This window comes from Desmodus rotundus, chromosome 2, assembly GCF_022682495.2.
Source record: "Desmodus rotundus isolate HL8 chromosome 2, HLdesRot8A.1, whole genome shotgun sequence".
NCBI classification, from domain to species: domain Eukaryota; kingdom Metazoa; phylum Chordata; class Mammalia; order Chiroptera; family Phyllostomidae; genus Desmodus; species Desmodus rotundus.
Window position 1 is genome coordinate 58,052,899 of NC_071388.1, and position 16,897 is coordinate 58,069,795.

The following is a 16,897-nucleotide window of genomic DNA, read 5'->3' on the forward strand; positions in this document are numbered from 1 at the left end:
AGAGGCTTAGTGAGAGGTTTGGCATGAAAATAAATTGTTCTAAGGGCCTAAGAAAGGCACAAATTTGGTACTTACGTCAAGGCAAAGACAAAGAATGGGAGAAAAGAGCATAGGAAAATATACCCAATAATTACCTCCTTAGAGTCTAAACCTTTTTTTAAAAAGGGTTTTATTACGTTGCTCATATCATGAGACAAGTCATTTTTGCCCTAGAAGTACTAAAAAAGGTGCCCGCAGCCTTTCTTAGTTCTCTCAGTCTATGAACTGCGCAAGTCTCAGCTGCAAATCAAGCAATTTTATTATGTTGCAGCATTTCAACTCACTTGAGCTTTGTAAGAATTTTTGTTTATTTGGAATGAAAGCACGGTTAGCAGACCATGACAGGCTATAATATCCCAACCATCTATACTTGCCCCGATAAAACTCAAAGACTTCCCTGGATTTTCTGTTCCTCATTCTCTGAATTTTAATCTGTGTGTTTTCAGCCTTTGAGTTAACTGAGAAGCCTTTTCGTTCTGTGAACTAAGCACATTCCTCCAAAACCACAGGCATCCACTTTTCATTGGATTTTTAACAATCACCACATTGGCATGCAGGTAAAAAAAGAACTCAATTTGCTTTTCCCATCACACCTCTGGTTACCTCAGGGAACCCCACTTCAATGCAAAAGGAGTAAAGGGTAATTTCTGGTATTCTAACCATGTCCAGGTATTCCACAATATTCTGTAGTGACCTATCCTCTCCTCTGCACACTTCTACAGCTCTAGCCACTGAATCATGTTAGTTTTTGCCCTCCAGAAGGAGGTGGAGTTTCAAGGAAAAGAGGTTTCAATAGAAAACAGTCCAGAGGACTTTCCCTTTTTCAGAATAGCCTCCTTAGGAGATTCCTTTCTGCAGCCTAATGAGTTTATGGATTAAACTATTTTCAAGGACTGAATAGGAGGGACAAGCATGAGAGCATTCTAAACTGAGAACTAGGACTTTATTCTTTGTTCGACATGCAACATGCATCACTCTAAGCGCTTAATAAATATTAACAAAACTGAGTCAGTACCATTATCAGAAAGAGCTATAAAAGGTTTTCAAATTTGCTTTGTTATTCCTGTCAAAACGATGCCCTACATAAACTGGTGAATTACAGCCCAATGTAAGAGAGTAAAAAGTAAGAAAAATTAAGAATCAAAGAAGTAAAAGACCTCATGGTTTGTGAGAAAGGGCAAAAGTCTTTTTTCTGCGTTGTCTCTCTTTTTAGCTGGTCGTTGGAAGACTGTTCTGTAAGAGAAGATATAACTGCAAAAGGAAATGAAAGTTAATAGTCTTAGCAAACAAAAAAGCATCAATTTTGGCTCAAGCACAGTAGAAGAGCAAGGCCTCCAACTCCGATGGCCACATTATTAGTAGTATTTCTAATAATAATGGACCTAATATACAATATAATTACTTAAAAAAAAACCCAAGTTGCCTGTTTAAAAAAACAAAAACCTGAGTAGAAACCACAGAGTACATTAATGCAGATATTTGTGTTCCTCATGTTCGTTTTCAGTTAAGCCCATTAAGGAAATAGAATTACTTTTCCTATATTTCCTCATTATGATAACTAGAATCTAATGGACTTGTGGCTATCAAGCATAATTAAGTGATTTGAGCTCCTGGGCAGAGAGAGGAGTGGAGCTATATAAACATAGAACAAAGAGCCATGGCTACTCAGTGATCAAACCAGTAAATACACACTTTATTGTGATAAAGTGTACCATTGTTTTTTCATCTCCATCGTATACTGTTTCGCAAAGCTGAGAAATAATGGGTTTATTCGGTTTTTATAACTAAAAGATCATTTTCAAAGTTTGTAAAGCTCACTGAACCACATTAATGATGGAGTTGGGCTTGCTTGTTTTGTTTTTAAAAATAAGTTTTCAAGTCTGAACATAACAGTCATGGTGGTTTAAAAAGTGAATACATTTAAATTAGAGGCAATGTCTTATGATACCCTTTTTCCCAAAATATTTTCTACCATTTGTGAAAGAAAAGAGATGAGAGTAACCTAGGGTCAAGGAAACTGGAAGGGTAAGTTAAGGAGGACTCAATCAAACACATATTTTATAAAACAAGGACAGAGACAAGTGAGTAAATTACAGCACGAAGACTCTAATATAGCAGCTGACAAACTTCCTGGCCATAAGGGCTGTAAAAAACTGCAAGGACGTATTATGTGTTTTCCTTTGGAGACTAAAAACAACACAGGTAATTCTTCAGTTAGATGAAATACTACCTAAAAAAAAAAAGAGAGAACCGGCTTAGATAACGTCTTGAGCTTCCCATGCTTTTTTCACTAGCAGGGAGAAAAAAACCGCACTCTAGACCAACCTCTATGTAAGACCCTTAGCCTGACCACCTGAGTCCTTTGGGGACTAAGCAGTTTTGAATAGCTGAGTCTTATGGAGAACTACATGGGTGTATATCATTCCAAGAATTAAACTTTTGGACAAAAGTATTACTAAAATTGTACGTAAAATCCCTGATCTTTTTTTCTCCTTATTTCAGATTTCAAAGTTGTTTTTAATGAGTCATCTAACTCATTGTAGAAATGAAGAAGGAAAAGAAACAGCCATCATCCTACCACCCAGAAATCACCAGGTAGTATTTTCCGTTTCTTGAATTATCTCCCAGTGTGTATGGGACATAATGAGATAAAATAAATACAATAAAATAATGAGATCTCAGTCTATGCAAGTATTTTCTAAAGCCTGGAATGTTCTATATACATAGTCTCATATAGTCCCCATAAGCCAGTAAAATAGGTGTTATTATTCCTACTTTAGAGATGAAGAAAACAAGACTTTGGGAATTTATCAAGACCCTGCAAGAAGCCACAGAGCCTAAATTCAAACTCTTTTATCCAGCTCCAAAGACTGGCCTCTTAATTTTTTCATAGGTTTAAGAGCCCCCATATGTGCATTCTTTACACACACACTTAATGATTTTTCAAACTTTCCTGTCAGGTTCTTATCTTTCAGTTTTCAAAGAAGATATATTTCCATCTTAGCATTTCTCCACCACCTTTCCAATTTGCTACTTTTAAATTTGCGTAAGCTTGAAAACATCAGTAATAGACAAGCTCACTGAAATCTTGTGAAACACAGACTTCCAGGGGTGAAGTATATGTTGATTTTATGATACATATATTATTTCCTATTCACAGCTCTGATCTGGGTTTGAGACATGAAAGATGATAGTTAAGTCTAAACATAGTCAGTCCTGAGAAATCAGCTTACTAATAATCCAAATGTTTTAATAAGAATTTAGATAGTAATAGATAAAAAGGCACATTACTCAAGAGTCAAGACATGCGATCATACAGGACAGTGGAGCAGTGACTGCATCTGCAGAAAATACGTCCATATACAAGCCACACACACACACAAACATGCCATAGAATCAACAAGGCAGACTTGTCCATAAGGGACGGAATGTTTACACAGGAAAGAGGCTTACTCACTAGCCTGTACTAAAAAGTGAGCCCCAGCTTTAAAAAGGTGTCAGGAGACTGCTCCCAACTCACTCCGGCCCACAAAGGTGAAGGGGGCAGGACATCAGAAAGAATAATGGAAGAGAGAGAGAGAGGCCAGGAAGGTGTGATGCGTGAAAGAGATTAAGACTCGCTTTCTTGTTTTGACTGGGGTAAGAACAGTGCACATGAAGTGGAGGAAAGGTTGCCCGGGCGCCAGTGCTGCTTATCTTCCACCAAATACGGACAAAGAAGAAGCTTCACGGAGATATTTTTATCATCTAAACCTGGCAGGCACATTGCTTTAAAACTGGATGACATATGCTACTATTTCATGTAATATATAAAGTTTCCTTTTGTTTGTCAGATTGTTAATAACAAAGCTTCATCAATCAAGTTATCACTGTAATTAAAAATTATTTCTGATTATAGTTTGCTATCTGATATAGGTATTTTGCAACTGTAAAACATGCACTGAAGAGTGACCCGCATGCCCGCAGGGGGCTGATGGGTGGCAATTTCAACTGTGCTTTTCTTTCAATCGTGTTTCCTGATGAGCTAGCTCGTAAGAAAAAGAAGGAACATGATGTCACTCTGACCTGAAAATCTCTCTCAGGAGGCAAAGTATTGATAGAGCCTAGAGTGCAGCTTAGGTCTGATGGCTCGACAGGCCTTCCTAGGTTGCCCCACGGGGATGAGACTCTCAGAATAAGGCCCCCTGTTTAAGACTGAATCCCCATTTCCACTCCTCCACATGACTTTTCTCCATGAGTCTCCTTTTCTCCTTAAGTCTCCCTGTGTCCCTGCACTCCATCAAGCTGACCCGACACATCAGCATCTGAGTTTTTCAGGTCAATAGCTTATTTTTACCTACTAAAAAATCTAAACCAAAACAAAAATCAGTTTGTAAGCAAGAAGGGATATTTGTCTGAAATGTAGTAAACATGATCTCCCTTTCCTTCTTTATACTTTATTCAAACAAAAATACAAAAAGTGACTGTCATTTTTATCCACATAATTAAGAATTCATTATACTACTACTGCGTGCATTGTTTATAAATGCAAATGACAGCATGTTACTTAGATTCTTTGGGTACTAGGAGGGGAAAAACAGTCCTTGATACAGTGCAAAATTTGAGTACTAAATATTTAAGCTAACTAGCCACATCAATCCAAACTTAAGCAACATGGAAAGTACTTATCTTCACATGCCAAGAAAAATGCATGAGCTGTCCAAACAATATAGCATTTTAAAAATGTTGTATTTATTTTCAACTATTCTGTGGCTATTAACATCCATGGGTTGCTTTCAAAGGTCGAAAACACTGAATTGTCTAGAAACATTCAGAATGGTAAGAGTATTATATTGTGAATTTTATTTTCACATTTTAGTCAATAAGGAGGAAAATAACAAAGTTAAGCAGTCAAAAGAAGTACTAAAGAAATGGCATTCATATATACATATAATATGAACACTAGAGATTCATTTCCCATTGATTCAATCTTATTTACACATTTAAAATATAAAGTACATGTTAATTTGTCAAGAAGACGACCACATTTAGCACCAGGAAAGGAACTTCATGTTAGCCTTTGAACATGACCTCACATCTTGTCATAGGAAAAGAACTTTCATAGACTCTGTATGTAGTTATCACCATCAATTAATAAAAAAAAATAGTTTTTAAAAGTAACTGCTGCATGTCATTAGTTCACAAGCACTTCAAAGTGAATTAATCTTAAAACTGGGACTACTTGATATTGCGCACGACTCTCCTGCAGTGGTTTGTTTTCATCTCCTCCAGCGCTTGGTCCAGCTGCTGGACCAAATGGAGCAGGGTGGCTGGGTCCGTCTGCAGGACTTGAGTGTTGCGACCTCCATTCTGATTAAGGTGTAGCTTTATAGTCACTGATGGTTTTATCTGTTGCCTGAGGCTTCTGCTTGCAAGCTTGATTTTAAATGGAATAAGAACATAAATAATAACTATTTAATAATCATGCTGATTATATAACATTTATAGTTACCTTATACCATATACAAAAACCAAATTTCAGATAAATCACAGACTTCAAAATGAAAAGTAAACTTTAAAACTTTTTCAAAAGATTTGATTTTTTAGAGGAAGGGAAGGGAGAAAAAGAGAGAAACATTGACATGAGAGAGAAACATGGATTGGTTTACTCTTACATGCCTCCAACTGGGGGCCTAGCCTACAACCCAGATATGTACCCTGACCAGGAATCAAACTCGTGACCCTCCAGTTTGTGAGATGATGCCTAACCCACTGAGCTACACTAGTTAGGGAATAAACTTTAAAGCTTTTGGGAAAAATAAAAAAAGAAATGAGAATATATATGCAAACTTACAGTGTGAAAGGATTTCTTTTAAAGATTTTATTTATTTTTAGAGAGAGGGGAAGGGAGGGACACAGAGATGGAGAGAAACATCTTTGTGTAAGAGATCAGTTGCTTCTCACATGCCCCGAACTGAGGACCTGGCCTGCAACCCAGGCGTGTGCCCTGACTGGAAATCGAAACAGCGACCTTTCAGTTTGCGGGCCGGCACTCAATCTACTAAGCCATACCAGCCAGGGCTGGAAGGATTTCTTATTTTTTTAGAGACAGGGGAAGAGAAGGAGAAAGAGAGAAATATCAATGTGTGGTTGCCTCTCGCGTGCCCTATGCCGGGGACCTAGCCTGCAACCCAGGCATGTGCCCCTTTGGTTCGCAGTCTGGTGCTCAGTCCACTAAGCCACACTAGCCAGAATTTGGAAGGACTTCTTAAACATGGTATAAAAGGCACAAAACATAATGAAAAAAGTGACAAATTTAGCTATATTAAAATTATTAACTTTTCTTCAAAGGATACCTAAAGATGATGGAAAAGTAAGCCATAAAATGAGAGAAGTTATTTGGTAACACATATAACCCCAAAAAGATTAGTATCCAAGAATGCACGAACAACTGCTCTGACTTAAAAGGAACAACACACAAAACCAAGAGAAAAAACATGCCGAAGACCTAAGTAAGCACCTAATAAAAGAAGTAACACAAATAGATAAAACTAGGCAAATATGTTCAACTTTATTAGGAGTCAAAAAAAACGGCCAATAAAACCATAATATACTGTTTTGCATACATCAGAACAGTATGAATTAAAAAGCTGTCCATAGGAAGCACTGCAAGTTACAGAATGGAAACTGTCGTCCACTGAGGTGAGAGTAACAAGAGAATCACTTTGGAAAACAATATATATTTCTAGTAATTCCACTCTTAGGTATATGTCCTATACAAATACATGTATTCATAATAGTATTTGTTGTTAAGAGTCAAAAATTAGAAACATCTTAAATATTCTTTAACAGAATGGATACACTGAGAATATTCATACAATGAAATGCTTACTGGCAGCAAAAAGAAATACACTACAGCAAAATGAATTCTCATGGATAAATCTAAAAAAAAGTTAAATGAAAAAAGCAAGTCACAGAATACATGAAATCTAAAAAATCCAGTTTACTAAAAAAAATGTGTGTAAAAAAACCCAACTATACGTAAAAAATAACAAAATTCAGGGTGGCAGTTACCTCCAGTGTGTGGGGAAGGGGTTCTGACTTGGAAAGGGAGACTCAAAGGTACTGGTTTTGCTCTAATTCTTAAGCTTGGCAATGGGTACTTGTTTTATTATTCTTCTTTAAAGTGAGTATCTGTAATCTTTTGTTTATATGATACAACCCCATTTTTTTTAAAGTACTATTTATTAAAAGAAAATAACCACTAGAAACAATGACCAACTTGGAAAAGATGGAATTTAACTCTAGCACCAGAGTGTGCTCTCTAAAGACCATTCTCCCTCACAAGGAACCAGGACTTCTTGAATAGCTGATTCGATTCAAGTCTAGGCCTGGAATGGTACACGATGAATCTGAAATATCTTGTTATCCAAGAAAGCAAGATTGTTATCTAAAACTACTGGAGCAGTGTCAAAGGACAAGAAGCCAAATTGAAGACTTCCAGTGAGTAACAAATCTAAACCTAAGATTTTAGGATTAACTTAATACCACAGCATAGAATACCCTAACTAATAACTTCTTCCAATTAATTCTAGGTCACTTGCACATCGAAAAGAACCCAAGACACTGATCCAAAACAGATTTTATGTCTTAAAATAATTTGGAAACAATAGATCAATCCCTTTGGGGGAGCTAGTCCTCAAACATAAAGTATGTATTTGTAAGGTAAATTATCTCTGTAAGATTATTCCTCTAGTATACAAGATTATAGAAAGGCTAATGGTAATAAACATGATTACTAAAACTATTACTTGTTCATTCAATTATGCATTGTTTATATTTCTTTTTTCCCCGTATCTGTGCTGACAGGGACCAAACCTATCTAGATATGCAATTAAGCCATGAATTTTTTTGTCGAAAGGCTTAAGTTGCTCAGTCTAGCCTCCCATTTTTACATAACCAGGATATCTAAAAAACCTTCAAAGATAATTATCTGTATTATTCTTTAACATTTCCAGAGAAAGATTACATAATATCCCTAACAAAAACCTAGTAAACTAAAATCAGGCCTAATTTTTTCTCAGAAAGGAATTGGAATCACAGTCAGTAGTACTACTAGAAGATAAAGAACAGTATCCCATAAAGTTCTTGATGTGAACTTATTTTTAATGGGGATAAAATTCTGTCCTTCCTGTAAAAATAACAATAGCAACTTTAAATAAATCAACCCAAAAAGTAACATCCTCCTCCACCAATCTCAGATGCATTTAACTTAACTGATGCTATTAACAAAGGTGTTAATTATCCTTGCAATTTATGAAGTATAGGAAATGTTTCTATTAGAAAGTAAACTATGATGACTAATTCATTCTCCACTAAGCAACTTGCACAATAATTTGATGGTAACTATCCATTCATTACCAGTCTCCATGAGACAAATCAATTACTCGAAAATGAAAGGGTCAGCCCTGGCTAGTGTGGCTCCATAGACTGAGTGCGGGCCTGCAAACCAAAGGTTTGCTGGTTCGATTCCCAGTTGGGGTATGTGTCTGGGTTGCAGGCCAGGTCACCAGTAGGGGGCGTGTGAGAGGCAACCACACATTGATGTTTCTCTCCATCTCTTTCTCCCTCTCTTCCCCTCTCTGTAAAAATAAAAAATAATCTTAAAAAGAAAAAGAAAGTTGTTATATCCTGTTACTAGTTTCCTAGTCTTTTATCCTGGTTTTCACTTGACAAGTCTTCTTCCCATAAGCAGAATAATCCACTTCAGTTAAAAATCTCTTGTGATAATTCCCTGACTGGTGTGGCATGGAGGTCATCCATGGTTGGTTGGATGTCATCTTGTAAAGCAAAAGGTCACCAGTCTGATTCCTGGAGATGGCATATGCCTGGGTTGCGGGTTTGGTCCCCGTACGAGAGGCAACTAATCGATGCTTCTCTCCCTCTCTCTAAAAATAAATAGATAAATAAATAAAACATTTTTAAAAATCCCTTGTAATAATTTCAACTAATAAACTCAGGAAATCAGTTTTCTGTAGCTTTTTAGCACTGAAATGCATTTTACAGTGAGGCAATATTCATTCAGTCTACCCTTAACTTTAGACTGTATTAATCTAGCCGTGACGCAGGTATTCGAACTCATTTCACTGGATAAAAATGAGTTCTCTTGAGTTTGATTTTAGAATTTCAATTGCTTAACTTTTTAACTTCTAAAAATGTCTACACAATGGAAAAACTCAAAGCCAATCAATAAAGACAAAAAAAAAAAAAAAAGAACTTCTAAGGGCTACCAGGCCCTAAGAGTCAGAAGATATCCCCACACGAAGAGGTAAAGATGTAAAAGACAAATTACCACTGAATCTCGTGAACATGACCATCCCCACTTCTCTTCCACCTGGTTATTCTGAAAGGACCTAAACATAAAAGCTTAACTGGTGATCTCCTCCTCCTCATTAGTTCTACGGGACTTGCTGCTTATAATGATTCCAAGAGCATAAACTATACTTTGTTCTTTGCTGTGTCTGCATCACATGATAGGCATACAAAAAATATTTGATGAATTAATTTAGGAATGTGCTAACCACTAGCCCCCCTTCCCACCATTTTTATGTTTAGCAGTGAATGCCTACTATGTGCCAGGCATTGTGCTGCGGACACAGCAGTCGACAAGACACAGTACCTGCCCTCCTGGAGCCTATAATCTGGTTCATACCATAACTGTGTTAGTATCTATTCAAGTACTCATCACATTCAATTATAATTGCCAAACGCTTCTAACTGAATTTCTATAACCTATTTGGACCTCCTTACTATTATTCAAATTGGGAAGAATCCACTATAACAGTGGTTTACAAACTTTATTGCACATTAGAATTACCTGGGTGAATGGGGAGCTTTTAAAAATCCTGATGCCCAGGCCAAAACTCATACCATTAAGTCAGAATCTCGGGCGTGATTCTATTTTAAAAATATAATTTAACAATTCTATTTTTAAAAGCTTCCAGGTCATTCCCGTATGCAGTCAAGTTTGGCTAGGCTGGGGAGCTATGCCATATATTCAACATGCTCATTCCCATGTGCATGCGGGCCTCTACAGATTACAGTCTCCTTTGCCAAGAATATTCACCCTGGTTTTCTCTATTCATTTATCCTTCTGAAGTCTCACCTCCTTTAACTGAAGTTTTTTTGGATCATTCCTGTGTACACTGAACCGAACTACCTGAGCTACAGCTTTTTGAAATTACTCAGTTGTACCTTGATTTACACAATTCTATTCTTTTCCCCCCTCCAGAACCACATTTTACAACCACCTCTATTTACTAGTTATTTTGAGAACATCTAATATTCCTAAAATATTTTTTCCAGCTAAGAAAACATCTTATACTTTTGCTTCCTAAAGTATTCAGCAAAGCACTGATCAGCAAATGGATGACATTCAATAAACATCTTTTAATCTGTCAATGCTTGATAAAGGGCTACATGTAATAGTCTGAAAACTCCCCTTTGGTCAATAACTGAATCTCACAAATATAATGTGTACAGAAGCCAGATGCAAAAGAACATTTGCTGGAATATTCCCTATACAGAAATCTAAAGAGCAGCAAAAGTAATCTATGTACTGGAAGTGAGAAAACAAGGAAAGGGGAAGTAATTGGTAGGAGGTGAGGAGGATGCCTCTGGGATGCTGGTTGCACGGGTGTTTTCACCATGAGATAATTCACTGAGCTGTACATTCACTGACTTGTACACTTTTCTATGTGTATATTTATTTCAACAGAAAAGTTTTTAAAAATCTAAGAATCACTTAAAAGAATCCACATAACCATCTCCTTTTCCAAAATAACCTATTCCTTACAAATTTACAAATTAAACTAATCTGACACCTTAAAAATATAAGAAAATGAACTATTTATGAAATGGCCTGAAAAATAAATATTAAAGAAACTGAAGTTTCAAACCAGAGTCTGGTTAAGGTGGCAAAGAATACCACCTTTAAGCCTGGGGACATATACCTAAAATAAATCTTATATTCTAATTCAGATTAAAAAGAAGAGGAAGAAGAAGGAGAAGAAGAAGCCGCTGCCGCCAAACCTGCACATCTAGTCGCCATTCAAGGCTGTGGTAACTGGGAAAGTCTGGTGCCAATTCACTAAGAATAGTTCTGATCTCCTTTCTGTTGTCCAGATACAGCTGAAGCAACAATTTGTTCAATTCTTCAGAGAATCCCAGAACAAAAATAGAGTCTTGGAAATCCAGTTCAGAAATCTAAAATGAATTAACAGAATATGAGAATTTACCTTTGTCTAGTAAACGCTAAAACAGTTGATATACACAAAAGAATATGAAATCCCCTAATTCTTTTCTGTCTAGTAAAAGAATCAGCACCCTTTAATAAAAGGCAATCCTTGCCCACTATTTTAAAATCTGAATTTCTGATATATAAAAATACTAAAGTATAAAAAAGAATTATTAAAATTAGCAATTTTCTCTCCTATTTTTCATCATCAAGCCAGATACTGCTAATATGCAAACACAAAGTACAATAAATCATTGTTCTCCCTCCTCTTAGGATACATACTATCGTATGTGGTTCAGTAACACGCAGAATAATAGGCAACTCTAATTTACACTAACATGAGGTGTTCATGACAGCAGACTGTTACAGTCATATTGTTTAGGCATGGCTTCACCAAATCAGTTATAAACCATTAACAACGTTACTGAAATAAGTAGGTACCTGCCAGGGCTATGACATGACCTTCTTAAGTTCGGCTAATATTGTACAAGACAGTCTATAGGAGCCCTTACCATGAGCTTTGAGCTTTCAGTGAGGAGATAGGTTAATCCTTCCACGCCATGCTGGACAGTGTCACGACTCACATTGAGTTTTCCTGAGGAAGAAAGTAAAAGTGAGCAAATACATTACTGTGTGATATTTATCCTTTTATTCAACCTCTTATTTATGAATAAATATCATCCATTATTCCATTTTTTTTCAAACACTGCAATTAATGAGTTGGTAATACCCTCCTGTTCGTTCTCAGTGTCAGCCAAATGTTTGCAGTATTTTCCATCTTCTAACCTTTACTCCCAGAGACTAGTACCAGGGGCACATCCTTCTCTTGGAGGCACCGTTCCTTCAAGCCTGGCAGAAGAGTCCCTCAACATGGACTGACTTAATCTGAGAAACTGCCCCTGGTCCAGCGGGAAAAAAACAGTACTTCGACAAAAGAAGATGTGTGCACAACTAGTAATAACTACACACTTACTGGACTATTCCACACACTTTGCTGGAAGTCAGTCTTATAGTATCTCTGGCAGATGGTAGTATGTCGATTTTACACACGAAGAAGTCCACTTAACAGAAACTTTAAAAATCTCTCAGCTACTTAGGAAACCTGCAGGATGTGCGCCCTGACTGAAGAGCCCTTCTGGGTTTTTTGGGTTTTTTTTTTAATTGTTGTTCAATTACAGTTGTGTGCCTTTTCTCCCCACCCCTCCCCCCAACCCCAGCCAAACCATTTCCCTCCCCCCCGCCCACCTCCACCCTCCCCCTTGGTTTTGTCCATGTGTCCTTTATAGTAGTTCCTGAAAACCCTCTCCCCACTATCCCCTCCCCACTCCCCTCTGGCTATTGTTACTAAAATAAGCCAGGCAGGGAGGGAGAAATACCATATGATCTCACCTTTAACTGGAACATAATCAACAAAAGAAAAAAGCAAACAAAATATAACCAGAGACATTGAAGACCTCTGGTTTCATTCTGCAACAATAGGATCAAGACCCTGGGAGTCGCAAAAACCCCTTTCTCCCCAGCACTACACAGAATGGCTAGTACTTCCACCGCGCAGCCCGCAGGCCCGCGCCCCTCCCCTTCTTACTGGCGGCGCCGTCGTATATCTTGGGGTTCGAGCCTCGCCTCAGGAACTCCACCGCAATCCGACCAAACTCGGCGACCACTGCAACGGAAGCCAGGAGATCATGAGAAACGGGCGCTCCCTCTGCGTCCTTCCCCAGACCACAGAACACCACCCGCCGCTGCCGCGTCCCCTGACCCGAGCTGTCCACTTGCGGCAGGAAGGCCAGGTGTTCCTTGTGCTCCTCCGACAGGTCCAGCAGCATCTTCGCTTGGCGGCCAATTTCAACCGCAGCGCTGACCCCGCCCTCCCCACTTCCGGATACCGAGTCCTAGCGCGAAAAAGCTCCGGCGCCTCAGCATCCCGAGCTTTGTGTTCCGGCCTGTGGTGGTCTTACATTCTAGCGCCCCTGCGGTGCGTGCCTGGTCGGGGGCTGGGGCGTCGGGTTAGAAGGTTCGTTCGTAAATCTCTCTCTCAGATGCAGCCCCCCCGGGGTGAAAGGTGCTAGGATTTGTTGGAGACAAAAGATGTTTAAAATCCGATAACCCCCCTCCCGGGGAATTTACGTTTATAATGTCAAGAGCTAACAGTTATTAAGGACGGCGTCAGGGACTATCCTTACCATTATTGTTCCCCTTAAAGATAAGGAAACTGGGAAGTCAAGCAACTGGAACTAAGATTTATAGAGCTATTAGTTTGCACAGAGCTCTGGTATATGTTAGTTTATTTAATGTATCTTATTTGATATGTTCAGTAGCCGTTAACTTGTTCTTACAGATGAAGAATCAAAGCTCCAAAATGACCTAATAAGCCAGTGTTAGAGCTGGAAGGAGAGGATCAGATCCCTCAACCACGTGTTCAAAAGCCCATCATTCTACACAGCAGGCCAAAAGCTGAAGGTGTGTAACAAGTTCTTGGAGTGATTATAAATTAGGATAAAGATGATGATGCCTGAAAGGATTAATGTTTGCAGAGCTCAGGACAATTAACTTTTTTGTGTTGAGTACGGTGTGAGAATTCTGGTTTTTTCCCCCCATCTGTCTCTTCTCACCTGCTGTGGTTCAAATGTAAGAGACTACAGAGTTGCTAACTGATAGGAACATGACTCTCCAAATCTCCCCCCTTTGTGTGTGGTGGGGAGAAACCTAGAGAGAGACATTTCTTATCTATCTTATATCTAGGGACTGAGACATCTCTTTCTACACTGGGCAGAGTGAAACTTGGAAGTTCCTCAGCGGTGCACTGTGTCTACCTTGTCCCTCACATCGGACTGAAATTGAAGTCCTTTGTTTCCTCCAGGGGAGGGGGCACAGAAAAGCAAATCCTTGAACTAACTTGCTGTAGTAGTTAGGTCTGGAAGAAGCATGTGCACAGAGAGTGTAATTTTTACCTAGACTGTAAGTTGCAGATCAGCAAAAAGAGCATTATTTCCTGAAGAAGCCTTTATTCATACATTATTGAGAAAATGCCCATTATTTAAGAATACTTTTAAGGAAAAGTGAAATCTTGATTTTTCTACAAATATATGATGAACACACATCAAAGACTGTATTGAAATCATGAGTTAGTAAGGAAATCAGTACAGTTACGGTAACAAGTAGTTTCAATGGATTCAAAGGAGATATTCCAAAACAATACATATGAAGGAGGACCCTCCCAAAACCAGAATTATCTTCTGGAGGGTGGGCCCCTTGTAGTGCAGGCTTTCCCCACCAGGTGAGTGTTCTAGGAACCCATCTGTATCAGTGTACCAGTTGGCGTGGCTGTGAGAGGCTGAGTTCAGCTTCAGTGAATTTTTTTGAAGACTCTTTCAATATGTTTGCCCATTTTCATATGAGTGATTTGCGAGAGCACCTCCCCCACTGCCCTGAGTGTTCAGCAGTTGTTGACTAGAAAATGGCATGGCCCCTGTGCCCCACCCTCCCTATTCACACGATTTCACCCCAAGCGACTTTTTTTTTTGTTTCCTTAGATGAAAAAAGTCCTCAAAGAAAAATGTTTTGCCAATGTGGAAGAGGTGCAAGAAAAAACAGCAGAAGCACTAAAAAGTATCAAAATTGAGGAGTTCAGAAACTGTTTTAAGCAGTGGAAAAAACATCTCAATAGGAGTAGTCCATCAAATGGAGAGCACTGTGAAGGTAACTGAAGTTTAAATACAAATTTTTATAAATAAATTCTGTTTTTTCATGTTCCCCCTTCATATACAGATGTTCCTCAACTTATGAGGGGGTATTGTCCCGATAAACCCACTTTATGTTGAAAATATCGTAAGTAGCCCTGTACGGGTGGCTCAATTGGTTGGAGCGTCGTCCAGAACACCAGAAGGTTGCGGGTTCTTTCCCAATCAGGGAAAATACCTACGTTGCATGTTCCATTCCTGGTTGGGGCACATATGGGAGACAACTGATCGATGTTTCTCCCTCTCTCTAAAATCAATAAAAACATATCCTCGGGTGAAGATTATAAAATATGTGTATATCACGCTCTGGCCAGTGTGACTCCATTGGATGTCCTCCTGCAGACTGAAGAGATATGGGTTCGATTCCCGGTCAGGTCACGTGCCTGGGTCCGTTTGGTCCCCAGTTGGAGTGTGTGCTGGAGGCAACTGATCAATGTGTCTCTTCCTCTCTTTCTCCCTCCCTTCCCCTCTCTCTGGAATCCATAAAAGAAAAAAATTTAAATAAAAAATGTATATCGTAGGTCAAAGTGCATTTTAAACACCTAACCTACCAAACATCATAGCCTAGTTGAAGTGTTCTTAAACGTGCTCAGAACACTTACAGTAGCCTGCAGTTGGGGAAAATTATCTAACTCAAAGTTTATTTTATAATAAAATGTTGAATATCTCATGTAATTGATTGAACACTGTATTGAAAGTGAAAAACAGAATGGTTACATGGGTATGCACCATTAAGATACGCAGCTGAAAGCACACTGGGCCTGAAGAATATTTGAAGCACTGAGCTGAAACAAAAACGCTGGCAACACAGTGCAGAGTGTTGGCTGTTCACCCTCGCAATCTCATGGCTGACAGGGAGCATCACCAGGGAGCATCGGACTGCATATCGCTAACCCAGGGAAAAATCAAAATTCAAAATTTGAAGTATGGTTTCTACTGAATTCTTAGCACTTTATCACCATTGTGAAGTTGAAGAAATCAAAAGTCGAACCATTGTATATAGGGGACTGTGTATAGGGAATAAGAAGTGCTAAAATGAATTTCTATAAATAGATACAATAGTATACTAATATGATATAATCTTTCTTCCCTGTGACGAAGTAGGGGCAGGGGAGGTGAAGGTAGAAATAGGAAGTAGCAGGATGGGATGGCCAAAGAAGGGAGTCAGGAAGCCATGTTATAGCTGGTGGAAACCAGCCTGGAGTTAAAACTCCCCAGCTAACTTAGAGCGTGACTGCTGTCAAATGTGATGTCGTCTAGAGGAAATTACCTGAATAAAAAAAAAAATCAAAGATCTAGATTCTAGATCTGGCTCTGTTACTTACTAAGTGTAGGGCCACCAACACCTTGTTTTTATGTGTTATACAGTTAGCTTCTTCATTTGTAGAATGGTTATTTTAATGACTACCCTTTTGTACCATGCATAAACTAATAAATTCACATTAAGAAATTGATGTTGATGATCAAATAAAGCAATCAATTAGCATGAAGCAATTGAAGGATTTTTAAATTGAAGTGTTTATATTTTATAGGAGGAGATTTTATATGTAGAAATCATTGAGAATTCCATGTGCATGTTCATCCTAAAATTCATTCAATTCAACAAATATTTATAGAGCAGTTGCTCAAAGGTTCAAGCATATTCTATGCCTTGGCAATTTGGAGTTCAATAAAACAATGCCCTTTCCCCCTAGAAGATGACAGTTCAGTGAGGGAGACAATTAAGTAATTTCAGTACAGTGTAGTGAGTGGTAATGCTTGAAGAATAAACAAAATAACATGGAAGCACAGAGAAGGTGGCAGTTTCAATAAGACACAGGCTTAGAATACATGTTCCATGGTA

General features: G+C 38.4%; 1 protein-coding gene and 2 long non-coding RNA genes across 8 annotated transcripts in view; 2 read left to right on the forward strand and 1 right to left on the reverse strand.

Annotated features, from left to right (window-relative positions):
* The window catches only part of LOC123479350 (uncharacterized), a 64,424-nt gene extending 53,236 nt beyond the window's left edge, over window positions 1–11,188 (forward strand). For 4 of the 5 annotated variants that reach the window (XR_006654949.2, XR_006654948.2, XR_006654951.2 and 1 more), the window contains 2 exons: window positions 2,542–2,634; window positions 11,059–11,188. This is a non-coding gene — a long non-coding RNA (uncharacterized lncRNA). Of the gene's footprint in view, window positions 1–485; window positions 597–2,541; window positions 2,635–11,058 lie in introns of all 5 variants that reach the window. The other variant, XR_006654950.2, reaches the window with a different exon arrangement.
* Window positions 4,859–13,215, reverse strand: COMMD2 (COMM domain containing 2). 2 transcript variants are annotated; one of them, XM_024556286.3, is made up of 5 exons: window positions 13,074–13,215; window positions 12,900–12,977; window positions 11,827–11,909; window positions 11,110–11,283; window positions 4,859–5,454 (listed from the first exon to the last, which is right to left on the reverse strand). In XM_024556286.3, exons 1-5 carry the CDS (start codon window positions 13,138–13,140, stop codon window positions 5,257–5,259), a joined length of 600 nt encoding a protein of 199 aa, XP_024412054.1. In that variant the 5' UTR covers window positions 13,141–13,215; the 3' UTR covers window positions 4,859–5,256. The 2 variants fall into 2 exon arrangements, with proteins under 2 accessions (XP_024412054.1, XP_053774221.1); XM_053918246.2 differs by lacking the exon at window positions 4,859–5,454 and adding an exon at window positions 5,493–8,966.
* A 39-nt stretch (window positions 13,216–13,254) lies between these two features.
* LOC139440688 (uncharacterized) overlaps window positions 13,255–16,897 on the forward strand; it is a 76,332-nt gene continuing 72,689 nt past the window's right edge. Inside the window, exons 1-3 of the long non-coding RNA XR_011650863.1 lie at window positions 13,255–13,328; window positions 13,653–13,774; window positions 14,848–15,013. This is a non-coding gene — a long non-coding RNA (uncharacterized lncRNA). The remainder of the gene's footprint in view (window positions 13,329–13,652; window positions 13,775–14,847; window positions 15,014–16,897) is intronic.

Excerpts from the sequence above, each read along its gene's own strand:
- COMMD2 (XM_053918246.2), bottom strand. The coding sequence starts at position 13,140 with ATGCTGCTGGACCTGTCGGAGGAGCACAAGGAACACCTGGCCTTCCTG. Across the intron at positions 11,910-12,899 it reads GATATACGACGGCGCCGCCA|GAAAACTCAATGTGAGTCGT; the intron begins GTAAGAAGGGGA and ends TTTCTTCCTCAG. Across the intron at positions 11,284-11,826 it reads CTGAAAGCTCAAAGCTCATG|ATTTCTGAACTGGATTTCCA; the intron begins GTAAGGGCTCCT and ends AATTCATTTTAG.